General features: G+C 49.7%; 1 protein-coding gene across 1 annotated transcript in view; it reads right to left on the reverse strand.

The window, feature by feature from the left end:
- Lamp1 (lysosome-associated membrane glycoprotein 1) overlaps positions 1 to 25,266 on the reverse strand; it is a 36,184-nt gene extending 10,918 nt beyond the window's left edge. Inside the window, exons 1-3 of the mRNA XM_084595578.1 lie at positions 25,033 to 25,266; positions 3,816 to 4,126; positions 1,781 to 1,997 (exon numbers count right to left, since the gene is read on the reverse strand). Coding sequence (XP_084451704.1) covers positions 1,781 to 1,997; positions 3,816 to 4,126; positions 25,033 to 25,084 — 580 coding nt within the window. The 5' untranslated portion in view covers positions 25,085 to 25,266. The remainder of the gene's footprint in view (positions 1 to 1,780; positions 1,998 to 3,815; positions 4,127 to 25,032) is intronic.
- Position 25,267: the final 1 nt, after the last annotated feature.

Consider the following 25,267-nt stretch of genomic DNA (forward strand, 5'->3'; position numbering starts at 1 on the left):
CTTATGCTAAGCTGCTGAAGCTGGACTGACAGCGACTAGACAAAGCTATTTTAATGCAGTTTTGTGGACTTTTCTCCCAACTGCTTTGCTTCCCATAGAACGGCGACATGATGGTGTGCGAGCCTTCTTAGAGGTGTTGCAAAAAATACAGTCTTGTATGCAGTTATGCATGACTTGAAGGTCACTCTTGTAACTGCAGGCAAGTATTTCGACACACGTTTATGAACAGTATTTGAATTCTACAATTCTCTTAGTGGTGACAAATCTTGGATCAAGGTCCGTTGCAACGACATTACACTATAGTTCGACCCAACTCTAGAATAAAGTGGTCTTTGCCTCTTCAAAGGACTCAACCAATACCATCAATCGAATCATGCGATGCAGATAATCCCATTAAAGAGGTCCTGCAACATAATTTGAATGTACTGTTGCTTCTTTGTTGCAACTGTTGAGTTCTGGTGATACTACTACAATCCGTCACAACGCGCATATTTCAGTGTTCGTTTGCTTCAGAAGCAAAATCATGGTACTGACTGTTAGCAGACAGTGGGGGTTCTTTGCAGGGAATACGACGTAATCAGGCACGTGTTTGATGACTGAATAAATTGTAAACGCACTGCAAATTGCATCCATTAGAAATATTTGTTATGTCGCACTATTTTTTATAATAAGTCAATGAATCCAACATGTCTAATTTACACAAAGGCACTGAAAAGCAAGCGACCCAAAAAGCACCAACAGAGGCGCTGGTTACTACTTTGCATCAAAGGCCTTCACGACCTACACACGTGGAGAGCTACCTGTGGCTATGCAGCCAAAGTTAGGCAGGTAAGAATTCAATGACCTCTGCACTTTCTCCTTGCTATTGTAGGATGCCTGCAGATAGAGAGAAAGGGACGGTCAAAAAGCGGGCTCACGAGAAAGCACAATACTAGCTGGGGGTGCATGGTAACGAAGGAATGTTCCTTCCCCTGCCTGCTCCTGGTATCTCTGTTCCTCACCTACATCTGAGAGGTGCCCACATGGTCTTAACCATGAAAAGAGGTCGTTAAGTTTAGCAAAAACATGCTAAAGTGAACAAGAAACCATGAAAAGACATCTTCCACGAGGTAGTGACGTTCTCATGTAGGCTCTTTCGATAGGCGCCGCACTTGTAGTCATTGGGTGAGTGAAATAGGAAGTGAAAGACCGGGAAACCTGAGTTGAGGGCAATTTTTAGTTGCTTGTATTTCGAAAATTCATTCCTTAATAACTCCGGTTCTAGTGCACCGATTCCTGTAAGTCTTTTTGATTCGGTATCTGTGCGACATCAATAATTCATTCAAAGCATAGCTGACAAGCGTTTCAGGACCCCTTTAAGAGCTGGTGACATGACAAAACTGGACTAGACAGATGGAAGGGGGTTCACAACTGCTTAGACTAACCAAGGCGTCATTACAAATGACACTGCCGGCCGATTGTCCTTTTTTTGAGAGGCACCTGCTGCTCCTTTTCCTTAGTTTCTTTATCTCACTACAGGTTGTCTCTGTCAATGGCTAGGTTTGATTTACAGGGCTTAATTAACGCTTCAAAAGAGTGGTACTGAGAGATACAACACAAGGGGGGGGGAAGGCTCTGAAAATTTGGAGCATCTGGGTTTCTTTAGTGTGTACCAGCATCGCATAGTGCACAGGAACCTTGCCTTTTTCCCCTCCATTGAAAAGCTACGGGCACAACAGCTGGGATCAAACCAGCGTCGTCTTTTGACAATGCAGCCAGTGCCAAGCACAACACAACTCACCAGGTTTGGCAGCATCCGGGAAGTTGACTGGGTCTGTCGTGAACTGGACATTGATCCTGTGCAGGTAGACTGTGCCGTTCTTGGTAAAGCTCAGCTGCAGGCTGCTGTTGTAGCCGAACTTGAGGGCCAGCACCTGCTCGCCATCTGGGGAATGGCAGCTGCTGATGGCACGGTCCACCACTGTCAGATTGTCCAAGGGCAAGACTGCCTCTTTCACCTGAGAAAAAGCGGTGCAAAAACCATCAATGAACGGCTACATATCAAGATAGCTGGAGAAAAAAAAAAAAAATGGGCACCGACCTTCAATTTTGTTTTAACAGTAATACTACTGTAACAGTAATACCCATGTAATTAACCTATTGTTAACTATCTGCCGCTCACACGTTATGTTTTATGATGTGCATGCAATTTGGAGATTGTCATAATAGATTTCGGGATTATTATGAACAATGAATTTATTTTAATAACAGAGTAGTGCTTAAAATGCATCCTTGAGGAACACAATTCGCTTGAGTGAAAGTCCTGGAGAGGGTTGAGCCCAGGCGTACATTGAACGAGCGGTTTGAAAGGAAATCGTTTAGACAGTTCAACATTTTGCTGCGGATGCCTAAATCTGCTAGGTCACGCAGAATACCAAACCTTCAAGTTGTATCACATGCCTTCTCTATGCCGAAAAAAAAAAACTGCAAGGCAATGTTGTTTGTGTATAAATGCTTCTCGAATTGTATTTTCAAGCCTAACAATATGATCTGTTGTTGAGCAGGCTTTTTTAAACCCACACTGATTAATGTCGAGAAGTTTACGTGATTCCAGAATAAAAGTTTGCCTAATGTTTCATATAGTCTCAAAAGATTTTTCAAGACAGCTCGTGAGGGCTATGGGCCTGTACCTAGAACATTTCCCTTGCTTAAGCCTGTAGCAAATGAGTGCGTACGGTCAAATACAGAGGCTACCTTCAACCCTTGTACTTTTGCCTTGACTTTTTTTTTTGCCACAATCCAAGTTTCAAATTTAAACAGCTTTTTCCATGAATGTAATGCGCCAACTGCGTACAAGCGACACGCAATGCCATCATGGAAGACTCCATTTTGGCCACCTGGGGCTCTTAAATGAGCACCAATATTGCACACCAAACACTTCTCCATCACCATACAAGCAGTGCAGCTGGTATGTGGTCCCACGTTCCCTGGATCGGCAGGTGAACGACCTCGTGACATCGCACTGGGTGCCCAACCATTGCTGCCACATGCAAAGGCACCCATAATTAAGCAATAAGAGAAAGCAATATAGTACGTCGATAGTGAACTTCTCAAGTGAACAGGAATACAACAGCTGGCTTCAAATATTGCAGCAACAACTGCATTTCTACTAACTGCTCATCTGAAACCATTGGCAAGCAATAAATCTCCATTTGATCCCATCCGCTTTGACACGTCATTTCTTCAGCCTTGCTCTCCAAATAGGAAAGTTGGCCAATGCATGAATCTGCCAGAATAAGCTGCAAATCAAACAAAAAGAGTACAAAAAGAAAAAGAAAAATGCTAATGATGCTAATGCAGAAGAAACACCTGCATCGCGGCTGTCTCCAAGTGGTCACTAAGTGTGTCATGTCACGCTATCAAAAAGCAGAGATCGCCTTTTTGTGCGAAAATAATGTTGGAATGTCGAGGCTCAGATTCTGGCACTGTCATGAACCTTTTGGCAACAAGCAGTTGACGTTTCTCGCGTTTCAGTTATTCTACTTGCTACCAGGGGTGGGATAGCTAGAACAGGTTTTGCAGCAGCTCTCCGAGCAAAAATGTCAGCCTTGGAGGAGCTATGCAGCAGAAATAAAATCCCTTTCTACCCGCTATATCAATATTTTAGAGCAACTTGAGAGTATGAGTAAAACAGTCACTGCCTCCAAATAGCACTACGATGTGGAAGTAGGAATGCAAGTCCCTTGCCAGGACACTAGCCATGATTTGAGGCCCACAGCAAGACGAACTGAACAAGCACCACAGCATCAATGGCAGGGGTGGCCTCCCCTCCTCACCTTGTTGTCCTTGGTCAGATAGTTGACCTTGACCTGCAGGGTTGCCTGGACCATAATGCAGGTGAGGTTGCTGCCCGGCTCAGTAACATTGTAGCTGTTCAGTGAGGGCTCCTTCTTGGGCGCTGGTGTTGGTGGGGGTGGCACCGTGGTCACCGGATGGGGGGTAGTCGTGTTGGGAGACTCATGAGTGGAGCTCGGGATTTCTGTGGTCTTTGGGCTTGTCGGATGTGGTTCGTGGGTGGTCGACTGACTAGTGGTGGTCTCTGTGAGTGGAGAGGGCTTTTGTGGTTCTCCTTGCGTCACACTTTGTGCTGCATAAGAGTGAAGAAACGACGATGATGGCTTAGAACACCAAAAAATACAATGAACATTCAGCCACCGATTAAGCTATAGTTACAAAACAAAGACTTTGAAAAGGATGGCTCGAGCCTGGACCCTTGCAGCACTGGCAGAAAGCAATATTAATGCAGCAAAAGTTCTGGAACACACACCAGGAAATGGCCGGAATCAGCATTCTGTCCACAGCAATGTATGTAAACAGATTGAGAGCTCTGCCGTCAATGGAACATGCTTAACTCCCCTTTGCCCTCTGCAAAACTACGCTTCGACAGCTGTGATAGTATTGAAATTAAATGATGTTCATGGAATGCAACAACATGAAAAAAATGTTGCTACTGGATTTCACCGCTCACATGCTCGCTGTCGTTTTTTGTTTTAGTGCACAAAAACAGTTCGGACTTGCCACAGTGGCTGTCGTTGCCAACTGCCATTTTCTGACCGTTTCAGTGCTACTATGGTAACATCCAATCCTAGCTTTGTTGTACAAGGCTATACTATCCTCTGCTATGAGTGACAGGCTACCATGACCAAGGTAAAAGCTAATTATACCTACTTATCACTAATCAGACTCATAAACAGTATGGGTTAGGAAGTGAAATATGAATACACACTGGCATAGTCACATCTTCCTAAAGCCTATTCATTGCAAAAGCAGTCATCCCATTTTTGCACAGATATGATGGGATTCTAACAATGGCCATTGCCAACATCACACAGCCTGCTGACCCATCACCACTTGGCCATTGACTTCATTTCCTTTTCTCCTTTTTGCCACCTGCCAGTCGTGACAGGTAGCAGCTGGTTCGTATTTAATTCAACAGATTCAGTTGATTATGACAGGTGGCAGTTGACAGGCGCTTTACGGTATCACTTTTTGAAGGATGCCGCATTTCCCCCCCAATTGGGATTTAATGCTTCGCATTAATAAAAAAAAGGAATCCGAGAGACACTCAGCACTATCACTGGGGCTGCCAAGTTCATACAGTGGACCAATGCAGCTTGGCAGTGCACTGGCTGGTGCTTGCGTGGACAGCACTGTCGGCTTCAACATCGATCACAATACCGGAGTAGCAACCTCACTTGCAGGCACCGAAAAAACAAAGGGGTTTCTCCGAAAATTCAAAAAATTTAAAACCCCAACATTTGTGACAATTCGTAGAATAAAAATCCAAGCTAGCGGCACAAAGTGCAATAAAAGAGCTTGTGTAGCCTCAGAATGTATATACTGCAACTCCCGAAATTAGATTTCTGGCTTACAAAGTTCAGCAAAAGGTCAACCGCATGGGGCTGACACTGGTTTCATTCCTTTCAGGACGACAGGAATTCAGTACCCTGAAGCAAGGTTTATATTTAACAGGTATTCTGCCATACACATCCTTCACTTTTCCCGACCTAATTTGCTGATCTGCAAATGCAGTTCAAAGAACCACACATGACAGGCTTAGTTTCCTCCACTAATTGTTTATTAGGAGGTAAGAATAAATAAATCAGGATAGTGATATTTAAAAGTAATAAACTCCACTGGACTGCGACAGCTTGTACATACTAGTGGCAACTCTCCAAAAGGACCGTTTCCAGTCCAGTGCTTTAGAGAATCAAGGAATGGGACATGCGGTCATAAGTAACAGCCTTGTTACACGCAGATCAATTAAGGGGAAATGAGGGTGCTCGTTATAATACATGAATGAAAGAAGCCAACGGTCGGCGAGGCCCAAGCAAGTAGCAGAGGGGACAGCGGCCGATGTAGCTCAGTTGGAAGAGCACCGGACGCGATATGCGGAGGTCGTGGGTTTGGTTCCCACCATTGGCACGTTTTTTTTTTCTACTTTGTGTTTAATTAGCTTTCCCCTACAACAAATCACATTACTAATTCCTGTGATTATCCAAGTAAACATTAAAAAAAGAAAAGAAAGACAAAGTACCATCCCCAACACTTTCCTTGGCCTCGTCGACTGTTGGCTTCTTTCCTTCAGCCTTGTTACACGGACATTTACAACAGCAGTTCAGTTGGCGGTCAGTTGAACTGACTGGCAGTTAGCGATATTACACGGCAGTGCCAACTGCAGTTCAGTTCAATTGAGGTGGGCGGTAGCAGTTGAACCAGTCAACTGACAAGATGGCTGTCAGCAGATATGCCGAATTGGCCAAGTCGGCGGCATTTCCAACCGATGTGTCTTAAAATCACACGCAAGGGTGTTGCCCTAGCTAGTGCAAGTCCCAGCCTGCAACTTTAGCTACTGAAACTAGTGTCAAAACACAAGCGCGCAAAGTGGCCCCAAAAAAACGATGATTAAGCCGCGAAGCCAGACGTTGCTCAAATGGATTGACTTGGCTCTTTGTCAAGTTCAATTACCCCGTACTCAGGAGAAAATATGTGAAAATGCACAAATCAATAATATAAAGCGTGCAAATATTGTACAAAGTAATCTATAATGAAAAATAGAGCACTTTTTTTTAGAAAGAATTGCTTGCATGTAGCGGGATCACGCGATTCTGAGGGACAACTGAGCTTTGCTATATAGATGTTCCATGTAATTACAGTCTACTGCCGTTCAGTTCAACGTCAGTTGAAAAGGTCAACTGCCATTTAACTGAACGGAAGTTGAAACTGCACGTGTAACTCTGGTATAACATCTTGATTGCACTATCTGTGGTACAATTAGTGGCAGATTCTGGCAGCATAAACTTTATTTGCGGCCCATTTTCATTACGCATCACTGTAATACTCCTTGCATAGGCCCCCAGCAGGGATAAACGAAGAACTCCATTGCTAACTGAAAGGAAAAAAAAAAAGTGCAGCCGAAGGTCACCCGTGTGGGAAGCACTCAGGGTAGCAGCCAACCAGCTACCCTGATCCTCACAATGAGGGCTGCCTAATTATTGTTCGCTGGACTGCGGTGCAATGTTTAGAGATACGAAGCTGAGGTGCACATCTCATGCTACCATGGTGAAAGTGGTATCAGAACCGGTTTTCCAGAAAGGATTCCTGGAATTTCAACAACTTCCTGGCTCGGTGCAAATGTCAAGATGGCCTGTTTAAATGGGCCCGGCTGCCGGGGTCGAGTGGACTCAAATCTACCAGGTTTACATGTGCCCGACCCCACGAACGGCGACTACGGGCGCGCATCGCGTCGACATCGGGACCCGGTTCTCGCCCCAGCGCGTCGCTCGCATTCTCGCACCTCGTTCTCCCCGATTCCCCGACTTTACTCGACAGTGCCACGAACCGAGGGCTAAAGGAATATGCATCTCCATGTTCCTGGTACTGGCTTGGTCACCCTCTCGCGACGACTGAGGAAATTGCAAACCGTGAAGAAAAGTGCAGGAAAGAGCTGAAAGGCACCCAGTCGAAGCAGGAGGAGCTAAGTGGACTTCAGGACGAGAAGCAAGGAGTAGGGGACAGCCGAGCTGTGCCTTCACATTGTTGTAAACACCTCATTAGTTTTCGAAGCGTGTAGGGCGCGCGCTCACGCGCTAAATATCTGGCAGGGACAGATCGGAGCGTCATCCCTCGCGATGCTCGCGTCAGGTGCCGCGCGCATGCGCAGACCGGCTTTGGCTGACGCGCGCGACGACGTTGGCGCCAACTTTCTACTAGGCAGAGATACATGGGGCGTTTTTTCCCACGATTTTCGCGCGTCGATAACTGCCGCGCCCGCGCCGAAGCGGCGCGAGCGTCGGCGCTGACCCCTCGATGCAAAAGCAAATGTATCAGCGAGCGGCATAACAGCAGAGCGAGGTACGTGAGAGAAGTGACGCTGTCCCTTGTGTTAAAATCGCGACAGGGCTCAATTTAATGCTACTGTGCTAAATGTAGAAAGCGTACATAGGTCGCACAAAGATTTGCCGCGATCGAATGAACGAAGATACCTTGGAATGCCCACTCGGATACCAGCAGCACGTTTTTTCTTTTTTTTTTTTTTTTAGAAATTTCGCTTCAGGGAGAAAACAAATACATTCCAATCCGAGAGTAGGCCATATACTCACAAAAAAGCGACATACCGTGCTTGATTAGACGTTTAGTTTTACGATAAACACATTTCTGCGGCCAAACTGCCACACACCTAGGCGGCCATGTTGACAGCGGCCGTTCAAACCGGAAATGCCAGCTTTCCGTGCTCCTATTGGCTCGCGCCCGCTGTACGTTCCGGTTCGAGAGGACGCCGCGCTGCCCGCGCGTCAAGGAGGCTATGATCTGGCAGTGCCAGATCGGCGACGGCGCGCGTTTTTTCGACGCCGGCGCGCCGTCGGGCGAAAAACGCCGGCTTGAGACGGCAAAAACGCTCCATGTATTCCGGACGTTGGTCGGCGCGGCAGCGCATGACGCGTGTGTGTTTGGAGTCTGGTCTGTGCGCGCGCGATACAGCGGACCTTGTTTAGCCGATCGGATTTCAAAATCCAATAAATTGGGTGCAACGCAAGGTCGTCCGATTATTGGAAAAACTGCCCGCGGCCATGCGGTGACCAGCTGTGCGCTACCACGGAGCCAAAGGACCAGCCGCGGATGCCGAAAGAGTGCTTGCGGAGCGGAGGCCCACTTTGAAAGACCATTTGGAATCTAGCGCCGGATTCACCAGCGCACTTATATTCGTCGGGTCCGGCCAGACCTTGCAAATTTATTCCATAAATGACTGGATAGCCGCGTAGGCCCCGCGGTCTCACAAAGCGATAAGGTTGCAATCTAGCGACAACGGGGCAGCAGCAGATGAGTTGGAAAACAGCTACGACTGCCCAGCAGCAGATTGGACGAGCGGGCAGCAATTATCAGCAGACGACGAGGTCTGCTGGAGCGTCAGAGGGGCGGCTCGGGGTTATTCCGCGAGCTCCGATCACGTTTCGCCAAAGGGCGACGCAGATACGGTGTGTGCCTGCCACGGGGCCCGAGTACGCGTCGAAGATACGCCGGGGCTTTGTTTTACTCCATGGTTTTACAGCGGCGGATTAACGCGACGGCAACCGCCCGACGAGCAGCCAAAACGAAAGCGCGCAAGGCCCCGTTGCAGCAGAAGCCACGAGGTGTCCACAAACCACGTGCTGCTGTTGTCCCTTTCCCAGTTTCGGTCGGCGACGAGAGACGCCGCTTCGTTTGGCTTCGTTCGAGCACGGCCGGTCTCGAGGGAGAGCGCTCTCTTCGAGACCGGCCGTGGTTAGAGCTGAAGGAAACTGCGTGCCCGGTAGGGTACGTGGGATACGGCTGTGAGGGGTTTAACGTGCGAAAGCTGTACATGTGTAGGCTATAGTACCGAGATGCCGTTGTCAAAAGGTCTATGGATTTAATTTTGCGACCACTTTATGGATATTTATACGCGTCTCCATCGCACCGCGTAGGGGCATTTCGCCTACACCGAAATGCGGCAGGCCTCTAGCTGGCGGCAGCGCCGAGCCGGGCGCGGTACCAGTATTTCCTCACCGCGGTCTACGGACGTAAGAGCCACTGAAATGCACATGGGATTAGCCGCTAGATCGCGAGTGGTCGATGCCATTGGCCGGAGGACCCGCTGGAAGGGTACTCGCCGCTGCATTCTGAATTTGTATCATAGTGACTACAGTCCGATGTAAATTGGCAGAATGAGGCATATGCTCCTCAGAGGACTCCCCTGCACTCAGCCGCGTCGATCGATTCATATTACGCCGCGGTTAATCCCATCAGGCAGTAATGAACTCCATTACATCCGCCACAGCTGGCAGGTGTAGGACAGTCATGAGCAGTATCGGAGATGCATGTATCTTCGATACTACCTTCAAATGCATTTTGTGTATCGGTATCAGGCACAGAGTGCTGAAAATGAAAGTATCGGAGTATCGGTATCGAAAAATACATTTTTGGTTTACCGTGTATTTTAACGATACTCGATACCCCGCAGAATATTGACGCCACTGTGTGTCAGACATTTCGTTGACGGCGCTCGCTCAGGCGCTAGTACAAGCCGAGAGGCTATTTGCTTGCAGTGCATCCCGATTTCCCTCCTGCTCGAAGCTTCCTTCAAACGCCCTGTCTTCAGCCTCCATATATCCACATTCTCTTTCTTTAAAACTGAAGGAGCCAATGGAAAGTAGGCGCTCATGAGGTTGTTTACTTGTGAGCACCTAATGGGTACCACGAAGCCGCTAAACCATTAACAGACACGCAGAAACAATGAATAAAATCGCCAAAGAAGATGGAGTAGGGACCACGCGCACTTAATCCCTAGCTGCTCTTCCACCCTCTGCAATCCGCCTCCTTGTCCGTCTCTGAGGCATGTGATTATTGTCAAGCAGCAAGCTCGGTGTGCTGATGAACTCGGTAGCTTATGCACGACCCTTGAGCTTCGCATGTCGGCTTTGCTAGGCGGCTACAACAAGAGCGTCTAAAGCCTCAGTCGGCCACGATGCAGTCTGCTAACCGCCGTTCTTGTAGTTTACAGCGTTTGATTCGAAAAAATACCTTTCTTTGTAACTGAGCCGGGAAGAGGCTTCCAAAGACTTTCTGTAAAAATTACGTCTAAAATATTAAGAAATACACGACGTAAATATATGTAACTGCACTTTTCCAGCACATGAATTTGAATAACAAATTCAAGGTCAAAATATTTTCGCCAAAAATATTTCAGCGAAACTTGAATAAAACTTGTCAATATATCCTTGTTTCATAAATCAATAAACTGTTAATGTTTTCGAACTATTCGAATTGATTGACGTCATATTAGTCACTCTCTTAAAAAGAACAATTCTTTTATCTAAACCAGAGTAAGTTCTCAAGAGACGCTAGTGAATGTTGACTTTATTAACTACCTTCAAGATCCTCGAGTCTACGCGGCTATGCTTCTCTTCTGGTAAAGGGCCCCGGCACCAAATATAAGTGCGGCGTGCTCGTCGAATTATATATATATAGGCTTTTCTTATCTGCCTCGCCTTTATCATATTAGGATTTCAGAGATGTACCGAAGATACAGTATCTGTATCGGAAATCAATTTTGGTTCGGTATCTTGTATCGGAAATACAATTATTCAAGGTATCGAGTATCGGTATCGAAGATACTGTTTTGAAGTATCTTGCGCAGCCCTGGTGTAGGGGGATTAGCCATGAGAATTGGTCGATGCCACTGGCTGCACAGGGGTCCTCTGAGGGGGCAATTAGGCCGCTTCTCGAGTTGTATTCGACTATATGTCCTCAAAACACAAGCATATGCCACGCGGTGCAGCGCACGTGTACCTGTTCAAATATAGAGCAGACAGTTTCGACACATGCAGGTGTGTATCGATTTGCCACCTGCTTAGGCTCGGGGGTGCCACTCGCTTCAAGAACGGAACACGACCGTGTACAGACATGTAGCAGACCCACAGGGAAGGCACGGAGGAGTCCACGTTCGAGGGGGTATAGCGCGTTAACGCTTTCCGATTTGTGGTGTGTCTACAACTCGAGGAAGACTGAGCTACACCTACTACTTTCAAAATCGATTCAGTTCTTGCCAAGTTCTCGCTCGGGTGCACAAGTCGGGAATCGCGGCGAAGCACTCAAACGCATGCACAGCAGGCACTGCCACAGGCCTTCAACTGAAGGCTGGCGCATTGAATTTCGGCTCATAGCACCAGCGAAGACCAGAGACGCACACCGGACAATTGCAGCTCAGTAGACTGCTCACCTGTAGGAAGCGAAGAGACTAAGCTGCGTTAACGTACAGACTACATTCATCGCATTTACAAGTATGCTCGAGTACAGATGCATGCACCCTCTAACCCACGCCATGGCTATAGGAGGTATTCACTGAGGTCGTACTACCAGACGGCGCGAGCATCGTCCCGCCTCGTCCGCCATGTCGGAGGTCGCCGGTGGCATCGGCGCGCGTCGGCTCGCGCTGTTCCAGGTTCGCTGTCAGGTGCCCGCCGTATATTGGAAGTGATCCGCAAAGTTTTATCAAGCTGGTAAATATGTCCACATACACTTTTCTTTGTTGAGCCCTTTATGGGCACGGAGTTTGCAGCGATATTTTGATGCTCCGGGACATAACACGCTGTTCAGTGTTGCACCAGGCATCACCCGTGCAACAGCTCGACAGCAAAAGTGGCCGGTTACCCATTTAGCGAAAAACGACTTGCAGCTCGTTAAACCCGTTGTTGGCTGCCACTGAGGCAGAACACATCGTGAAAAGACAGCGAGCGCATTAAATTCTCCAATTCCAAAGCTGGCATGGCAGCGAAACATACACTTTTAGTGGCGGTAGTCGGCAAACTGCCGAAGCTTCCACAGGCGCTGTTCCAGCAGTAAAGCGAATCAATGCAGTTGCTTAATTTGGGTGACAGAAGGTCGAAAAAAAAAAAGTACTGCCATGTCCTCGCAGGATAAACGGCCCACCCAGAGAGCATGTTTTACAAATTTAGTATCGGCTACGTAGCTCTGCTCGAAATGCACATAACCCATGGAACCTAGGTTCGCAACAACGCGGTGTACAGCGATAACGCTTGATAAAGTTGTAACTTGTTACTTGCAAGTCTGAGGAGATGACAGCGTTAGCTGAGCGAACAGACACGTCGCAATGTGCTCACCTCTAAAAACGACACGCCGGTCATCGACACCCTCACGCCCGTGTGGCTCTTGGCCTCGCTTTCTTGCCAAAAATTAAAACACATTCGTGGCTTAGTACGTTTTAATCTCTTCCCCTGTCGCAAAACTTCAGACCGCACTTCACGTGGCAGGCACCGATGTCAGGGAATTCAACGCGAATCAGTGGTCTTGTAGTACACGACACACCTCGACGAAGTTACCGCGGTCGTACGAGCCGGTGTTTTCACAAAGTCAAACATTTTGGCCAGACAGTCGTTTTTCTTGTTCCGCGAAGTCCATGGGTGTATCCACTCGCTCGCATGGTTTTCGCTGGCGCACGCAGAAATTCTGTAAAGGCGCGAAAGGCTTACCCCACGGATCAGAACGAGTTGAATACTGTGGCTGGGTGCGGCGCCCACACACACGCCCCATGCACGACCACGCGTATGGCGAATTCTGCGCTGGCCGCTAGCGCCCCTAGCGGATGACGTCACGTGAATACCTCCTATAGGCTGTATGCCGGCTCAAGCAAACCGTTGAATACTTGCGCTGAGCTGCGATTTTTTTTCGTACATTCAGAAGCTAGCATGAAATTTTGCACGTTTCCGGCTGTTCACTCGTCCAATGCCACGCCATCGCCGCTGTACCAGCAGATCCGAAATGCCGTTTCATATGTTAGCAGGCAAAAAAAAGCCAACTTTTTTCTTACCGGTTACGTTGTTAAGCACTTTGAGACGCGCGTTATATGCCGGCTACGGGTACTCGATCCCTACTACGCATGTACGCCTGCGTTTCGGAGGCCACCGTACGATCGCAGACGGCTGACTTGCATCACGAGCAGGTCGAGGTGACACATGGAGGAAGGAAAGAACTTAGGAGAGGCCCTGACGTTATTGTTCGCCGGCTTCAAAACACGACCTCCTCTCCAAAACGCTGCAACGTCTCTTCTCCTCCTTTACATTCTCTTTCTCCGCGACGCTCACGTGCCTAGGACCCTTAGCGACGATGTTGCTAGTGGCCCGACTTTGCTAACCCTAAATTTTGACGTCACTTCCGCCACACTTTCTCCAATGCATTGGAATGGCAAGGGCCTCTCCTAAGTTGTTTCCTTCCTCCATGCTCAACCTTATGCATGCGCAGCAGAGAGAATGCGGACATACGTTAGACGCCGGTTTAAACCACGGGCCTGCAGCGATGTCCGCCGCACTTTTTAAGGCGAAAGCCTTAAATGCGTCATCGTTGTCAGCAGGAGCTGTTGGCAGAGAGTGTAATACTTTCGAGGGAGATAGCTAAAAATAAACCTTGTCTCCACTGGGAATCGAACCCTCCATCCCTTGGATACCCAGCCGAGCGCTTTACCTACCACGGGCTGTGCCACGGCCCGGATCATGAAACGTTCATCACAATTCCCCTTGTCTACCGCGAGGATAGCGGGATTCCGTGAGTGAGATACTGCGCCTTTAATTTCCTGTAAACGAATTATAGAATGCCGGTGAATGTTGATGTGATCAATGCAATGCTGGTTGTGTTCGGCAAGGGGCGCACCATGTACCGTCACGACTGGTCATGACGTCACCAGGCGATTCATACACAAACGAAGCTGCCCCCGCCGGGCATCCGATCCAGGTCTCTGTGCGGCGCCTTTCATTTCTTGCTTCCCCAAACACCGCAAGACACAGCAAAGAAAAGCAGAACCAGATGTCTAGGACGCGTTAGTACAGCAGGCATCAGCGGCGTTTGAAATTGATTTACAGGATAGAAAGGTGCAGTAACTGCCAGAATTCTCCGCGGACACAAGTAACGCGCCGTAAAAGAAGGGAGAAAAGTAGGAGTGAAAGAAGAGCGGGAAATAGAGGTGCCGTAGTGGAGGGCTGCGATCCATCACTCTATAATGGCTTTCGCCTCATCGCACGTTAATCAACGTTAGAAACCTCGCTCGGTAATAGAATCTAGCCCTGCTCTAACTTTAAGCATCGTAGTGACGACTCTTGCCCTGCCGACGCCCCATGGAACTGGTCGACGAGGGTGGCAGTTCCTGGCCCTACGGGGCTGGGTCGGTAGGCCAACGCAGCTTGCGGTGGGGGCTAGCCAGCCACCAAATTTATCTGTTTTAAGCCGTCATTGCACCCTCCACTGCTTAGGTGGTGGACGACGGCTGTTGCGGCGCGCGTCTTTCTCTTTTTCTTTCTTCTCTATTTTCTCTTCTGTCTGCACGAGGCAGCGGAGGTGGCTCAGCTACAGAGCCAGTAGCAGGTCCGTGCATTTTCTTTTCCTTCTTCCTAGTCAAAACAACAACAACCCATGAACTGCAGACATATCCAATTGATACTGCTTATCGGCGGTCAGAAACTGGAAACGGCAGGCGCCATATACATTCACCCTCCACACGGGCCTCGTATCTCGGGCGAGACCGTAGTTTAGCGCCGACCTTCGGCACCGAAAAGGGAATGGGGCGAACTAGCCGTTGCCCGCTGTGTTTACGCGGCGTGACGCATGACTGGCGAGTACCACTGCACCGAGAGCAGAGCACGTTGGCGTGACAACAGCACTGCGCACGACAGCTCGGAATGGCGCGGCAAGGCGCCGAGCGGGCCACTTCTCACGCGATCGGAGATATTCTAACGGAGACCGATGAGCTGAGCCAAGGTCACGCACCGCCAGTGCAGAGAGCCCCAGTGAACGCACAGGGAGACGACAGGCCTCATTTTCACCCGCTTGCATTCACACACGCCCTTCTTAGATGGGGGGGGGGGGGGGGGGGGGGAAGGTCGTGTGGGGCAAGCATAACCACGGCCACCTAGAGAATGTAGAACCCGCCCGGCACTGAAGAACGAACACCACGTTGTTCGCCTCAATCGCCGGAGCGAAGGGCTGCCAACAGGAAATCCGACAGCGGAAGCAGGGCCTGCGTTCCGCGGCATGCTGAATTCCCCGTCGCAACGAAACTGCATAGCTTCTGAACGAGAGCCCTAAGGAGGAGTGCGCGCTGCGGAGCATTTCGCAGCGTCGTCTATCGGAAGCACAGTGACCCATTTCTATAGTTCACTACGATTGCAAGGCAGCAGGGAGAGACCCTTGGCCGTTTGAGTGCACCGACGATTGGTAGCCAACAGGTCTCGACCTACTGCGAGGGGTATCGCACACCCATCAAGTTATCAGCAGTATGCTTTAAATGCGGCCGACTTATTGACGAACGCCTCTATCGAATATCTGCAAGATTAGCGTAGCATCTACACAGGGGAGGCTAAGGCACCGTATATTGCGCGTCCCAGACTGGCAGCTAAGTGCCCGTTGCGAGGCTGAAACTGAGCGGAGAAGCCGTGGCGCTCTAGACCGGCAGGTGGGCTTTTGCAACACGCATAGTGAAGCTTCGGTGACGGGCTACCTTAGCGCGTCAAGGAATTGTAACCTTTTTTAGATAGAATGAATGGTGTGCTAACATGAAGTAGCTAACGCATTAGCTACTGTCTTTGCCTCGATAATTTCTTGCTATTTTGCATTCATGATTCTGCAATCTGAAATGTCGGGATGCAGGCTTGCGCTTGTATACACGACGTACAGCCTTTCATTGAGAGGGCGATGTACGTTTCTCCACAGGGCAATTTGATCTCGTACACATCGGCATGCTGCCATGCTACAAATGAAGTCCGATAAGCGTACAAGCTTGCCTGCAAACACGACTTTTCCGATTGCAGAAGCCTGGCCAACCATGAATGCAAAATAACAGATTACCGAGGCGAAGGCAGTAGCTAATGCGGGAACCTTCGTAAGTCAGCACGCCTTCCATTCTCCTACCCGAAAAGGAGTTGTAATTCCTTGATGCGCGAAGGTAACCCGCGAATGAGAATGCCTAGGGGTCCGCACCCCATCAGACCTTGCTTGCGTTTGTTATGTTGAATTGTTTCGCATTTGTTTTTACGCGTTCCTAAATAAAATCTAGTCGCAAGTTGATCGCTTGTTCCTTCTTCCCCCGTCTGTTTTCCTGGCGAGCTGCAATTCGTAATCAATAGCACGATATCACAAGTGGTCGATCGAAAATGTCCGGCATGGTGGCTCATGTCGGCGCAAGCGGGTGGGTGGGCGAAAGTAACGACCCAAACTGAGTTCACTCATCCTCAGCGACCGGGATCAGCCTTCTACCTAGGCGGCGGTCGCTTAGAACGCGAATGCCAGCCCAAGCCAAAACTATACGGCTTGGGCCGAGGGGTCTAGCGCTGACGGTCGCTGTCGGCAAAGCCAGCGAAGTGATAGCTTCAGCCATTTATCTTAGAACGCCGGAAGGCGGTCGGGAACTACAGGGAGGCTCGTGGGGGGAGCGAATCGTAGGCAAAAGAACGGCCGCATACTCTTTTCTACTTGGGAGAGGAGAAAGTTGGGCTATGGAATGCATATTGAAATAGTTCCCGCGGAGATACGAGCTTGCGCATGGACGGGACAAGCCGAGCGACGTTACGGTGGGTCCCGAGAGCGAATCCGGCAAACACCGGTCAGGAGGGCTTCGCCGCGTTCCTACAACAAAGCACTCACGTCCAGTGCGAAATTCGGTACGAGTACTTACGTCGTTCGTGGGCACGCAGGAGGGATATGCCACATCTACAGCGTGTTAAAAAAAAAATACCACCAGCGCTCCTCTCTCCGGAACGCACAACAGTAAAAGTATCACGCTATTTATAAACACTGTGGCGTGGGGCGGACATCCATGGCTCGCCAACAAGCTCTCACTCCTTTTTGCGCGTGGCTTATTCGCTCCGAACAGTTGACATGGCGCACACGAGGTGCTGCAGCTACCGCGGTAAACATTTCCCCCCAGTACACCTCCGACGTTCAACGGCTGGCAGGAGCCGCATAACCGGGTAATGAAGACCATCCAAAAGGAACAAACGCAGGGGACGCCCACTCCACTTGAAACTGACGCTGGTCGGCGAGAGCGATGAGAGAGGGGAGGAGGGCAAGGCCCTTCGGGAGCTCGTTGGCAAGGTTTCGGTGCACCGCGCGTTCCTGTCGGATACGAAATTCCTGACGACGTCGACGAACGCGTTGTAACGAGAAGCGTGTCAAGCTAGACTGCCGACCATCCATGGGCCAAGTTCGATGCCTTCGTTCGTTGCCAAGTTCGATCTTGTTATCAATTCTCCGCCGTTATACTACACATTGTATTGTGTTTTGACTTCGCCTGCTAATGCACTTCTCGCTTTGTCTGTACCAAGGCCCGTAACTGAGGCCGGCAGTATTTGCTGAATAAATTATCAAAAGGTTTGGTTTGTGAGGTTTAACGTCCCAAAGCGACTCGGGCTATGAGAGACGCCGTAGTGGAGGACTCCGTAAGTTTCGACCACCTGGGGTTCTTTAGCGTGCACTGACATCGCACAGCACACGGGCGCATTGCTTTTCGCCTCCATCGGAAGGCTCCCGCCGAGGCAGGGATTCGATCCCGCGTCCTTGGGAACAGTAGTCGAGCGCCGTAACCACTGCGCCACGCCGGCGGGGCCTACAAACAGGCCGACGTTTGGGAAATAACCGCGGTTGCATGAGCAGGGTGCACGCTGGTGTAGCCAACAGATGGAAATGTCGGAGGCGAATGAAGTCAAATCGGGTTTTGAGCCCCGAAGCTGATGTTGTGAAGTCTGTTCTGCACATTTAGCTTATCGGTGGCAATGTACCTTCCGAAAACGTGCTATTACGAGGTACACATCACTTTGCTAAAAACGTAGAAAGACAGTAGCGAAAACAGTGGATTATTGTTCAATATCGCTTTGGGGCGCTCAGGTAGCACCGCTTTCGAGTGGCAGATTTGATATCGCGCGCTTTCTTTTACGTCGAACAAAAGAAACGATACGTAAACAATACCTTCTTGTAAACATTTAAGGCCGTTTTTTGAGTGTGGTGCACAACTTTCTGGCATTATTTTTGAAGAAAATATGCAAATACTTCAGTAAGGATTAAATTGCTAAAAACGCGAACACCGAAGGCCGGGCCACACGAGTCAACAGCAATAAGTAGGTTTTACGTTCTCGGGACAAACGTTTTGAAAGTTGACACATTTAGCTGGGGCACTAACGACTTTCGCCAGCATCGAACCGTTTAGTTTGGAGGGTATAGCTGAAAACAGGGAACGTCGTTCGCACGTAAGTACATTTGCCAACATTGCTACGTCAAAGGGCGTGCTCCGGTGGTAAGGTGATGCCTTCTGGGCATGTCTTGTAATCGCCTTCCTCCCAACCGAACATTCAGCGTCCGAAGGGAACCGACCGGTGCACGCATTATAACCAGGATGACTTGTCAAAATCAAATCTGCAGCCAGCACTTCCAGGCCTCGTTCCCGGTCTATACCTTCTGAGAAACCGAAGTGCTCCGCTATACAAGCCAGCTAACACGTAGACAGGGAGAGGTTCATTCACTGCAGCGTATCTAAATTAACCTCGTGCGCTTTTCTGCCCTCAGTGACGTCAGCAAGCTTTCGTTTTCACAGAAGGGGGTCACGGGGCCGATGCTGCGACAGTTTCGCTCCCGAGTTAACAGCGCGCTGGCTCCGCAACCTCGCAGGGTTTATTCGCAACATGCAGTGAACGATGAGCGCCGGTGAACGTCACTGTCACCCCAGTACCGATTGGGACACCCTGAACATCTTCCCTCTACAACGCAAAGAAACGAAACTTCCACAATCGCACAAGGACATCAGTGTTCCAGGTTCGGGAGGGCCAAGCAATTTTTCGGCACCACACGGGAGAACAGTCCCTGGAACTGCCACCGCAACATGCCCAGGGACTTAATTCATGGAGCAACGCTCTGGCGCCGCCGCCGCGAGGGGTACACAGGTGTCGCCGCGTGGAGACAGGTTGCACGAAGCGGCCGTCTAAAAACGGGAGAGTCGCTGGCACGAGGCGCTTTCTTTGCGACATGCAGTGGTTTTGGCAGATGCGCAACACCGGCAGCGGCAGAGCAGGCAAGCGGAACCCCATGGCCGGCCACGTCACCGCAAAACAAAGGCTCAGGTACGAAGGTAAAAAAAAGAGAAGAGGGGGGGGGGGGGAGGGGGCACTGAAGTCCACCTCAAGAGTATGCCCAGACAGCGTCCTACGGTAGTTTGGTGGTCCCCAGGGAATTAGCGCACAGATGAACACTTTATGCCCTCATACTTTTTATACAGGGAAGCTCTAGGCTACATTTTCGACTCCTACTGCCCGTCAAAGGCCCACATGACATCGGTAGGAGTCCTAGAGGGGGTTAAACAAATTCCGGTGTGTTGCGAATACTCAAATATCGTGAAGTGATTCAGCAGTAACTGCGAGTTCTGAAATTACTACCGACAATAACGACATTGCGAAGACGCGATCTGTTATAGCAATTTGCAGTGGGAACACGTTTTCTTGATCCGTACGTGATATGAAGAGTTCGAATTCCAGTGGACGACCAACGTAGATTGCGCTATTCAGCTGGTCGTTTGGAGCCACTCTGAGTGCACTAGCCCGATCTACCGACCAGAGTGACGGTCTGACCTCGCCGCAAGTTATAGCAGTTATAGTCGCCGTTATCACTTCCGGAAATAGGATTTTTTTTGCCGGTTTTTTTAGTGGTTCCAGAAATATCGGCAGAAGACACTAGGCATTGCAGTTTTTCTATTTACGCGCGCGGCTACCGTAAACCATCTGCAGCGTTAGAAAAAAATTTCAAAATACCGAGCTCTAGTGCATTTATCAATTGCAACACATTACGGCGCTACGGTGAGACTTCGGCGTACGGAACCGATTAAGCATAGCTTCCCCCGTGCGCTTTGTATAAAAGGCCGCTTCGCTCTGTGCCGATTCGAGCCTCTGGTTCCAATCGACATTAGAGAGTTCCTAGCACGTGCGCCTCGGCGCCAAGGATTGCCGCCACACAGCCATTCAAACAAGCATGGTTGTGGCGCCTAACATTGCCGCTTGCCTTCGAGGTAACTAAAAATCAGCTGTCTCGTTCACCAATGAACGCATTTGCACTGGCTGCTGGAAATTCTGCACTCGGCTGCACGAGCTTGAACGACCATTTTCGTTTTGGATGCCTCACTCGTCAACTGCCTATTGTGTTGCTAATACCCCTGTTACACGGGCGGGGTTAACCGCGGTTAGCGTACCGAGTGAAAGCCTCTGCCTCGGATGCATATTTTGCTCATGGCACCAGAACACACTTCAGCACGCATGCATTCATCTGCAGTGGAATTATGTGTACCACGCACGAGACCACCGATTGAGTCAGGCACCGTTTACGTGGACTCAACAGGGCAGGGTTAAGAGTTAGCTACCAGGTTACTGGGTTGACTCGATCGGCGCAGCTCTAGGATGGACATGCAAGCATGGTCCAGTCGAGTAATTGATAGGAAGTGCAGAAAGCGGTATTTCCAATAAAATGATGGCACAAATGGCAGGAAAAATGCCGGTGTCTGCCAGACTAGTCACACCTGGACTGCTGAATGTTGGAATATATGACAGCTGAAAGGAATGCTGAATATGCACTGAATAGTAGCCACCAGAAAAAAATCAGCACATTTTTACTTTTCCAGAGCTTGCAGGCATTGATTCAGGGGATGTACCTATCCCCTGTCTCTCCTGTCTATGCTTATCGGTGTTTTCTCCCCCTTCAAATTTCAGCCAGCTGCAGCTTGGGTTCATGATACAGAGCAAGAGACCTCTCCTCGATGCAAGAAACAAAAACATTCCCTTTCACCTGCGGCGAGTGGTCCTCCCTCCCCCGTAATTTCAGAATTAGAGAATGTGGCCACTGTTAGGCCTCTCATACTGTTCTCTCATGCACAGAGCTGCAGGTACATTATCACTTCCCAAATGGGACCTGTATGTGGAAATCTCAGTTGTTCAACATCTTCACAGATAGGCAGACTTATTGTGCTTGCTGTTACTTGCAGAAATCAATACCAGCGTAATTAGCGAAGCTCTAGAGTGGCAGCGATATTTTCTCACTACTGCCCGATTCGACTGCTGCTTGTGTCGTACTGCCGTAGCGGCAACACAACAGTCCTAAATAGGTTCTGCTGTGTTGTAAGACTTCAAAATCAGGAAAAGCTGCACAAGGAAACAGGAAGGAAAAAGCAGAGGTGAACACCGGAACTGGATGCAGTTTGATAGTCTTTTTCTCGTGACGCAAGGTGGTGCCGCACGTTCATGTAAACCAGATATGGTCGAGGTCATTCAACTCCTACTCCTAACTTGACCTGCACTGTCGGGTTCATGTAGGTGAGGCTTAAGTTGGCCATTCCTCTGCAGCATAAAACTGCAGAGAAACAAAAATTGGCCTAGCATGCAATTAGAAGAGGCTTTGATAAGTAGGGACACAAGCATGACTGTGCCATTCATGGCTTGCAGCTACAACATGTACCGGGTTAGATGAATGCGTGCATTTATGTAACAATGGCAGCAGCACAGCTGCTCAACACAAATGCTTTACAACTGAGCAGCTGGAAACAACCTTGGGCTACTTCTGCCTAGCAGCCTCTGCAGACTGGCAGCTGGAATAGACTGGGCCTCAACAAAGCACCTATGCATCTTGGTGAATTGTAAATGCGAACAGGCAGGCAATGCAGAGGAAAATATAAACAATGGTACAAATAGACAAAGTTCAGCAAAGTAGCGACTCAGTCAAAAATGCACTCCTCTTGACCGACCTGGGAGCTTTTGTGTATGCAGCTCTATGCAGGGTGCACGGAGAAGTCCTGATCAGCGGTTCAGCCGACCCACCAGTGCCTCCAGCCTGAACTCAGACTAACTGGTGCTCGGAAGCATGATTCAGTCAGATTGAGCACACCTGAGCATATCGCCATTTCCAGGGGAACTCTTCTAATGGCTGACAAACAGACGTGGAAGCCTTATGTGCACCACAGCAAAACACAAGGGGGACAAATATTAAGATGGCATAGATGAGAGATGTATTAAGGAGAGAATGGAACTGTGCAGAACACCAAGTCGACCACGCAAAGTATGAAGGACCAGCATGACCGTATAGGCAAGAACCATGAGTGGCTATAAACAACGCATGAAGACTACATGCACACTAGCAGTTGCAAGCATCAACTTTGACCAAGTCTTGGCAAAGGGAACCACTCAATTTCAAAGCACAAACAAGCTTGAAAATAATGGAAGTGTGGAGAGCTGTACAAATGAGAGCAGGATGTAGAACACAAGGCATGTTGCAAGCAGAAGAAAATCAAGACATCCATAGGTTTTGAAATATCATGAAATAGCTTTCTTATGTGACAGAGGGAATGTATGAAGAGCTGAGCAGTCACTGAAGAGGGCTTATCTAGCCACTGACAAGTGATAAGAGTAAGGGAACAGGAAACTCCAATCTCGAGATTCAATTAGGAGTACCAACGCACACAGAGTTTGCAGCACTACCCAGAAGTCTGGAATCGGGCAGGTAAATGTGGGCTTTATTTTATGGACGGGAGATTGCAGAAAGAAAGGAGTCAGTTAAGACGCCGCAGAAATAGCCAAATTTAGCACTGTCGCATCGGGGCATGCGTCAATCGACGCCTGCATCGAGGGCGGCATAGGAGGAACAGGGTTACTGCACGGCGGATGCCTCTGGGGCGGAAATGCGTGAACGCAGGCGGTACCAAAAGGGGCTCGGCGAAATGAGAGCGAGAACATCGCGCAGTACCGCGCGGCCGCGATATCGCGCCCCCCAGAAGACAAAAGGGGGCGGGAAGCCGGCTCGTCGATAGAGCCCTTCGGCGCACGTGACGATTCCCAAGGCCTGCGAGCTCAATCAGCTCTCCGCGGTGCGTCAGTGCACCGTCGCCGGCGATGACCGAGCGCGTCCAAGTGCACCGCACGCGCAGCTGCGTTACGAAGCCGTGTTGCGGCAGATTACAGACAAAACCTGCCACACGCGACACGGAGCCTGCGCTTGGACTTAAATTACGAAGTGTGGCCTTTCCGGGTGCATTGCGCGCATTCAATCAGCCGCCGAGCTATTGCACCGCAGGTGGCTAACACGGGATCATCGACCAGTGGCGCTTTAGGGCAACCACCACTCCGGAAAATTACGACAAAAACGACTTGCCAAACTTGATGCCGCCGATAGCATCTCTCCACGAGGAGTGCTACATGGATTTTAGCCAACGCGAGTTGACGTCAAGGGCCGATTAGAACGGAACATTCGGAAAACAGCACTGCTTTCGACCATCGACTACTGCGCCATTCTGATAAAGCGTACTTGATTATATACTCGATCATAAGATTGCCTGTGAAGCGGCTTCGACCGCCTCTTTGCCGACTACTTGCCTACCGGTTTGTCCTAAAGCCCCTCTATCTTGCCCGCGCCAAGCATGCACACTTATAAATCCATAGCACTTCATAGCCTCCTCTATGCTAACTTAAGTTAGGAACCTGTATTCCGACAAACAACGTCCATTTGCTGCAAGCGTGACTCCAAGCACTGCTTAGTAGTCTAGCAGCGTCACTGGAGAAACTGCGGCGGTTTGTCAAGTTCAACCAATCCTCGCATGAACGCGTGGCTACCCGCGACAGATTCAAAACGCCTTTCACGCGTCCTTTGATACCGTGTATTCGAACGCCATCGTGATATGAATACCGGAATCAGCCATTCTTTCTTTTTTTTTTGTCTTTACCATCTCCAAGTCGACGGAGTACACATTTCTCGGTGGCGATTATGAGATGCGATAAAATGCGCTCTCCGAAACCGCTGGGCAAGACGAAACCCGCGCGCGGCAACAGACAAGCAGCGATGCTCGATCAACGCCCCTCAAGAGCGCGGCTTCTTTATCTCCGCAAGAGCCGCGCCGCGGTACCCCCTCAACGTCAAGTTGCTCGCCAAGCAGTGCAGCTCGCTTCTAGTCTGTACTGTTGCGACAGCGGTGGTGGTCGAGCCAACCGCTCGCAATTTTCACGCCCGCCGAAATGCGCATTGTTTGTGCGGGCACGATTGAGCTATTACCGCACACGCTGGCTCGTGGCTGTCGTAGTGACTGCTGCTGCTTCGACGCACAAGAGGGGAAAAGTGCCTCCCTGTACGCGGCGAGGGCACGCGGATGTCAGGAAATGACTCGCGCACGGAACTCGCCCCTACAACTGCCGCCGAGAAAGCAATGCGGCAGCACGACAGGCATGACGCATCCAAACTTGACCAGCGCGGTAGGCGGTTAGGGATACGGAGGCGGCGTCAGCAAACAACCTTCGAGACGCCGCACTACTACACTGACCCCCTATGCGCCAGCATATTTTAGGCGACGAGTGGTGTACCAGCCGTATGAACAAACATGACGTCGTCGGGGCTAGAGACTGACATATCTTCTGGGCGACGGGCATTACGAGCGAGGCGTTGCTCGCGAGCACCGACGAAACTCACCAGAAACGAACGCGAGGCAGGCGGCGAAGGCAAAGGCGGCACTCCACTTCATTGTGCTGATGTTCCTCGACGGACGGAGTCACCACTTGAAGATGTCAGTTAAATTAAAACTCAAACGAGGCTGTCTGTTCCAGTTGAAGTGCACGACACGGATATTACTGCGGACTGCAACAGCACAAACGCCAGCCTGTTTTTACGCCAGACATATGATCGACGCTGTTATCTCACACCCCCT

The sequence above is a fragment of the Amblyomma maculatum genome, chromosome 2, assembly GCF_055883805.1.
Source record: "Amblyomma maculatum isolate TAMU_Amacu chromosome 2, ASM5588380v1, whole genome shotgun sequence".
Taxonomy (NCBI): Eukaryota; Metazoa; Arthropoda; class Arachnida; order Ixodida; family Ixodidae; genus Amblyomma; species Amblyomma maculatum.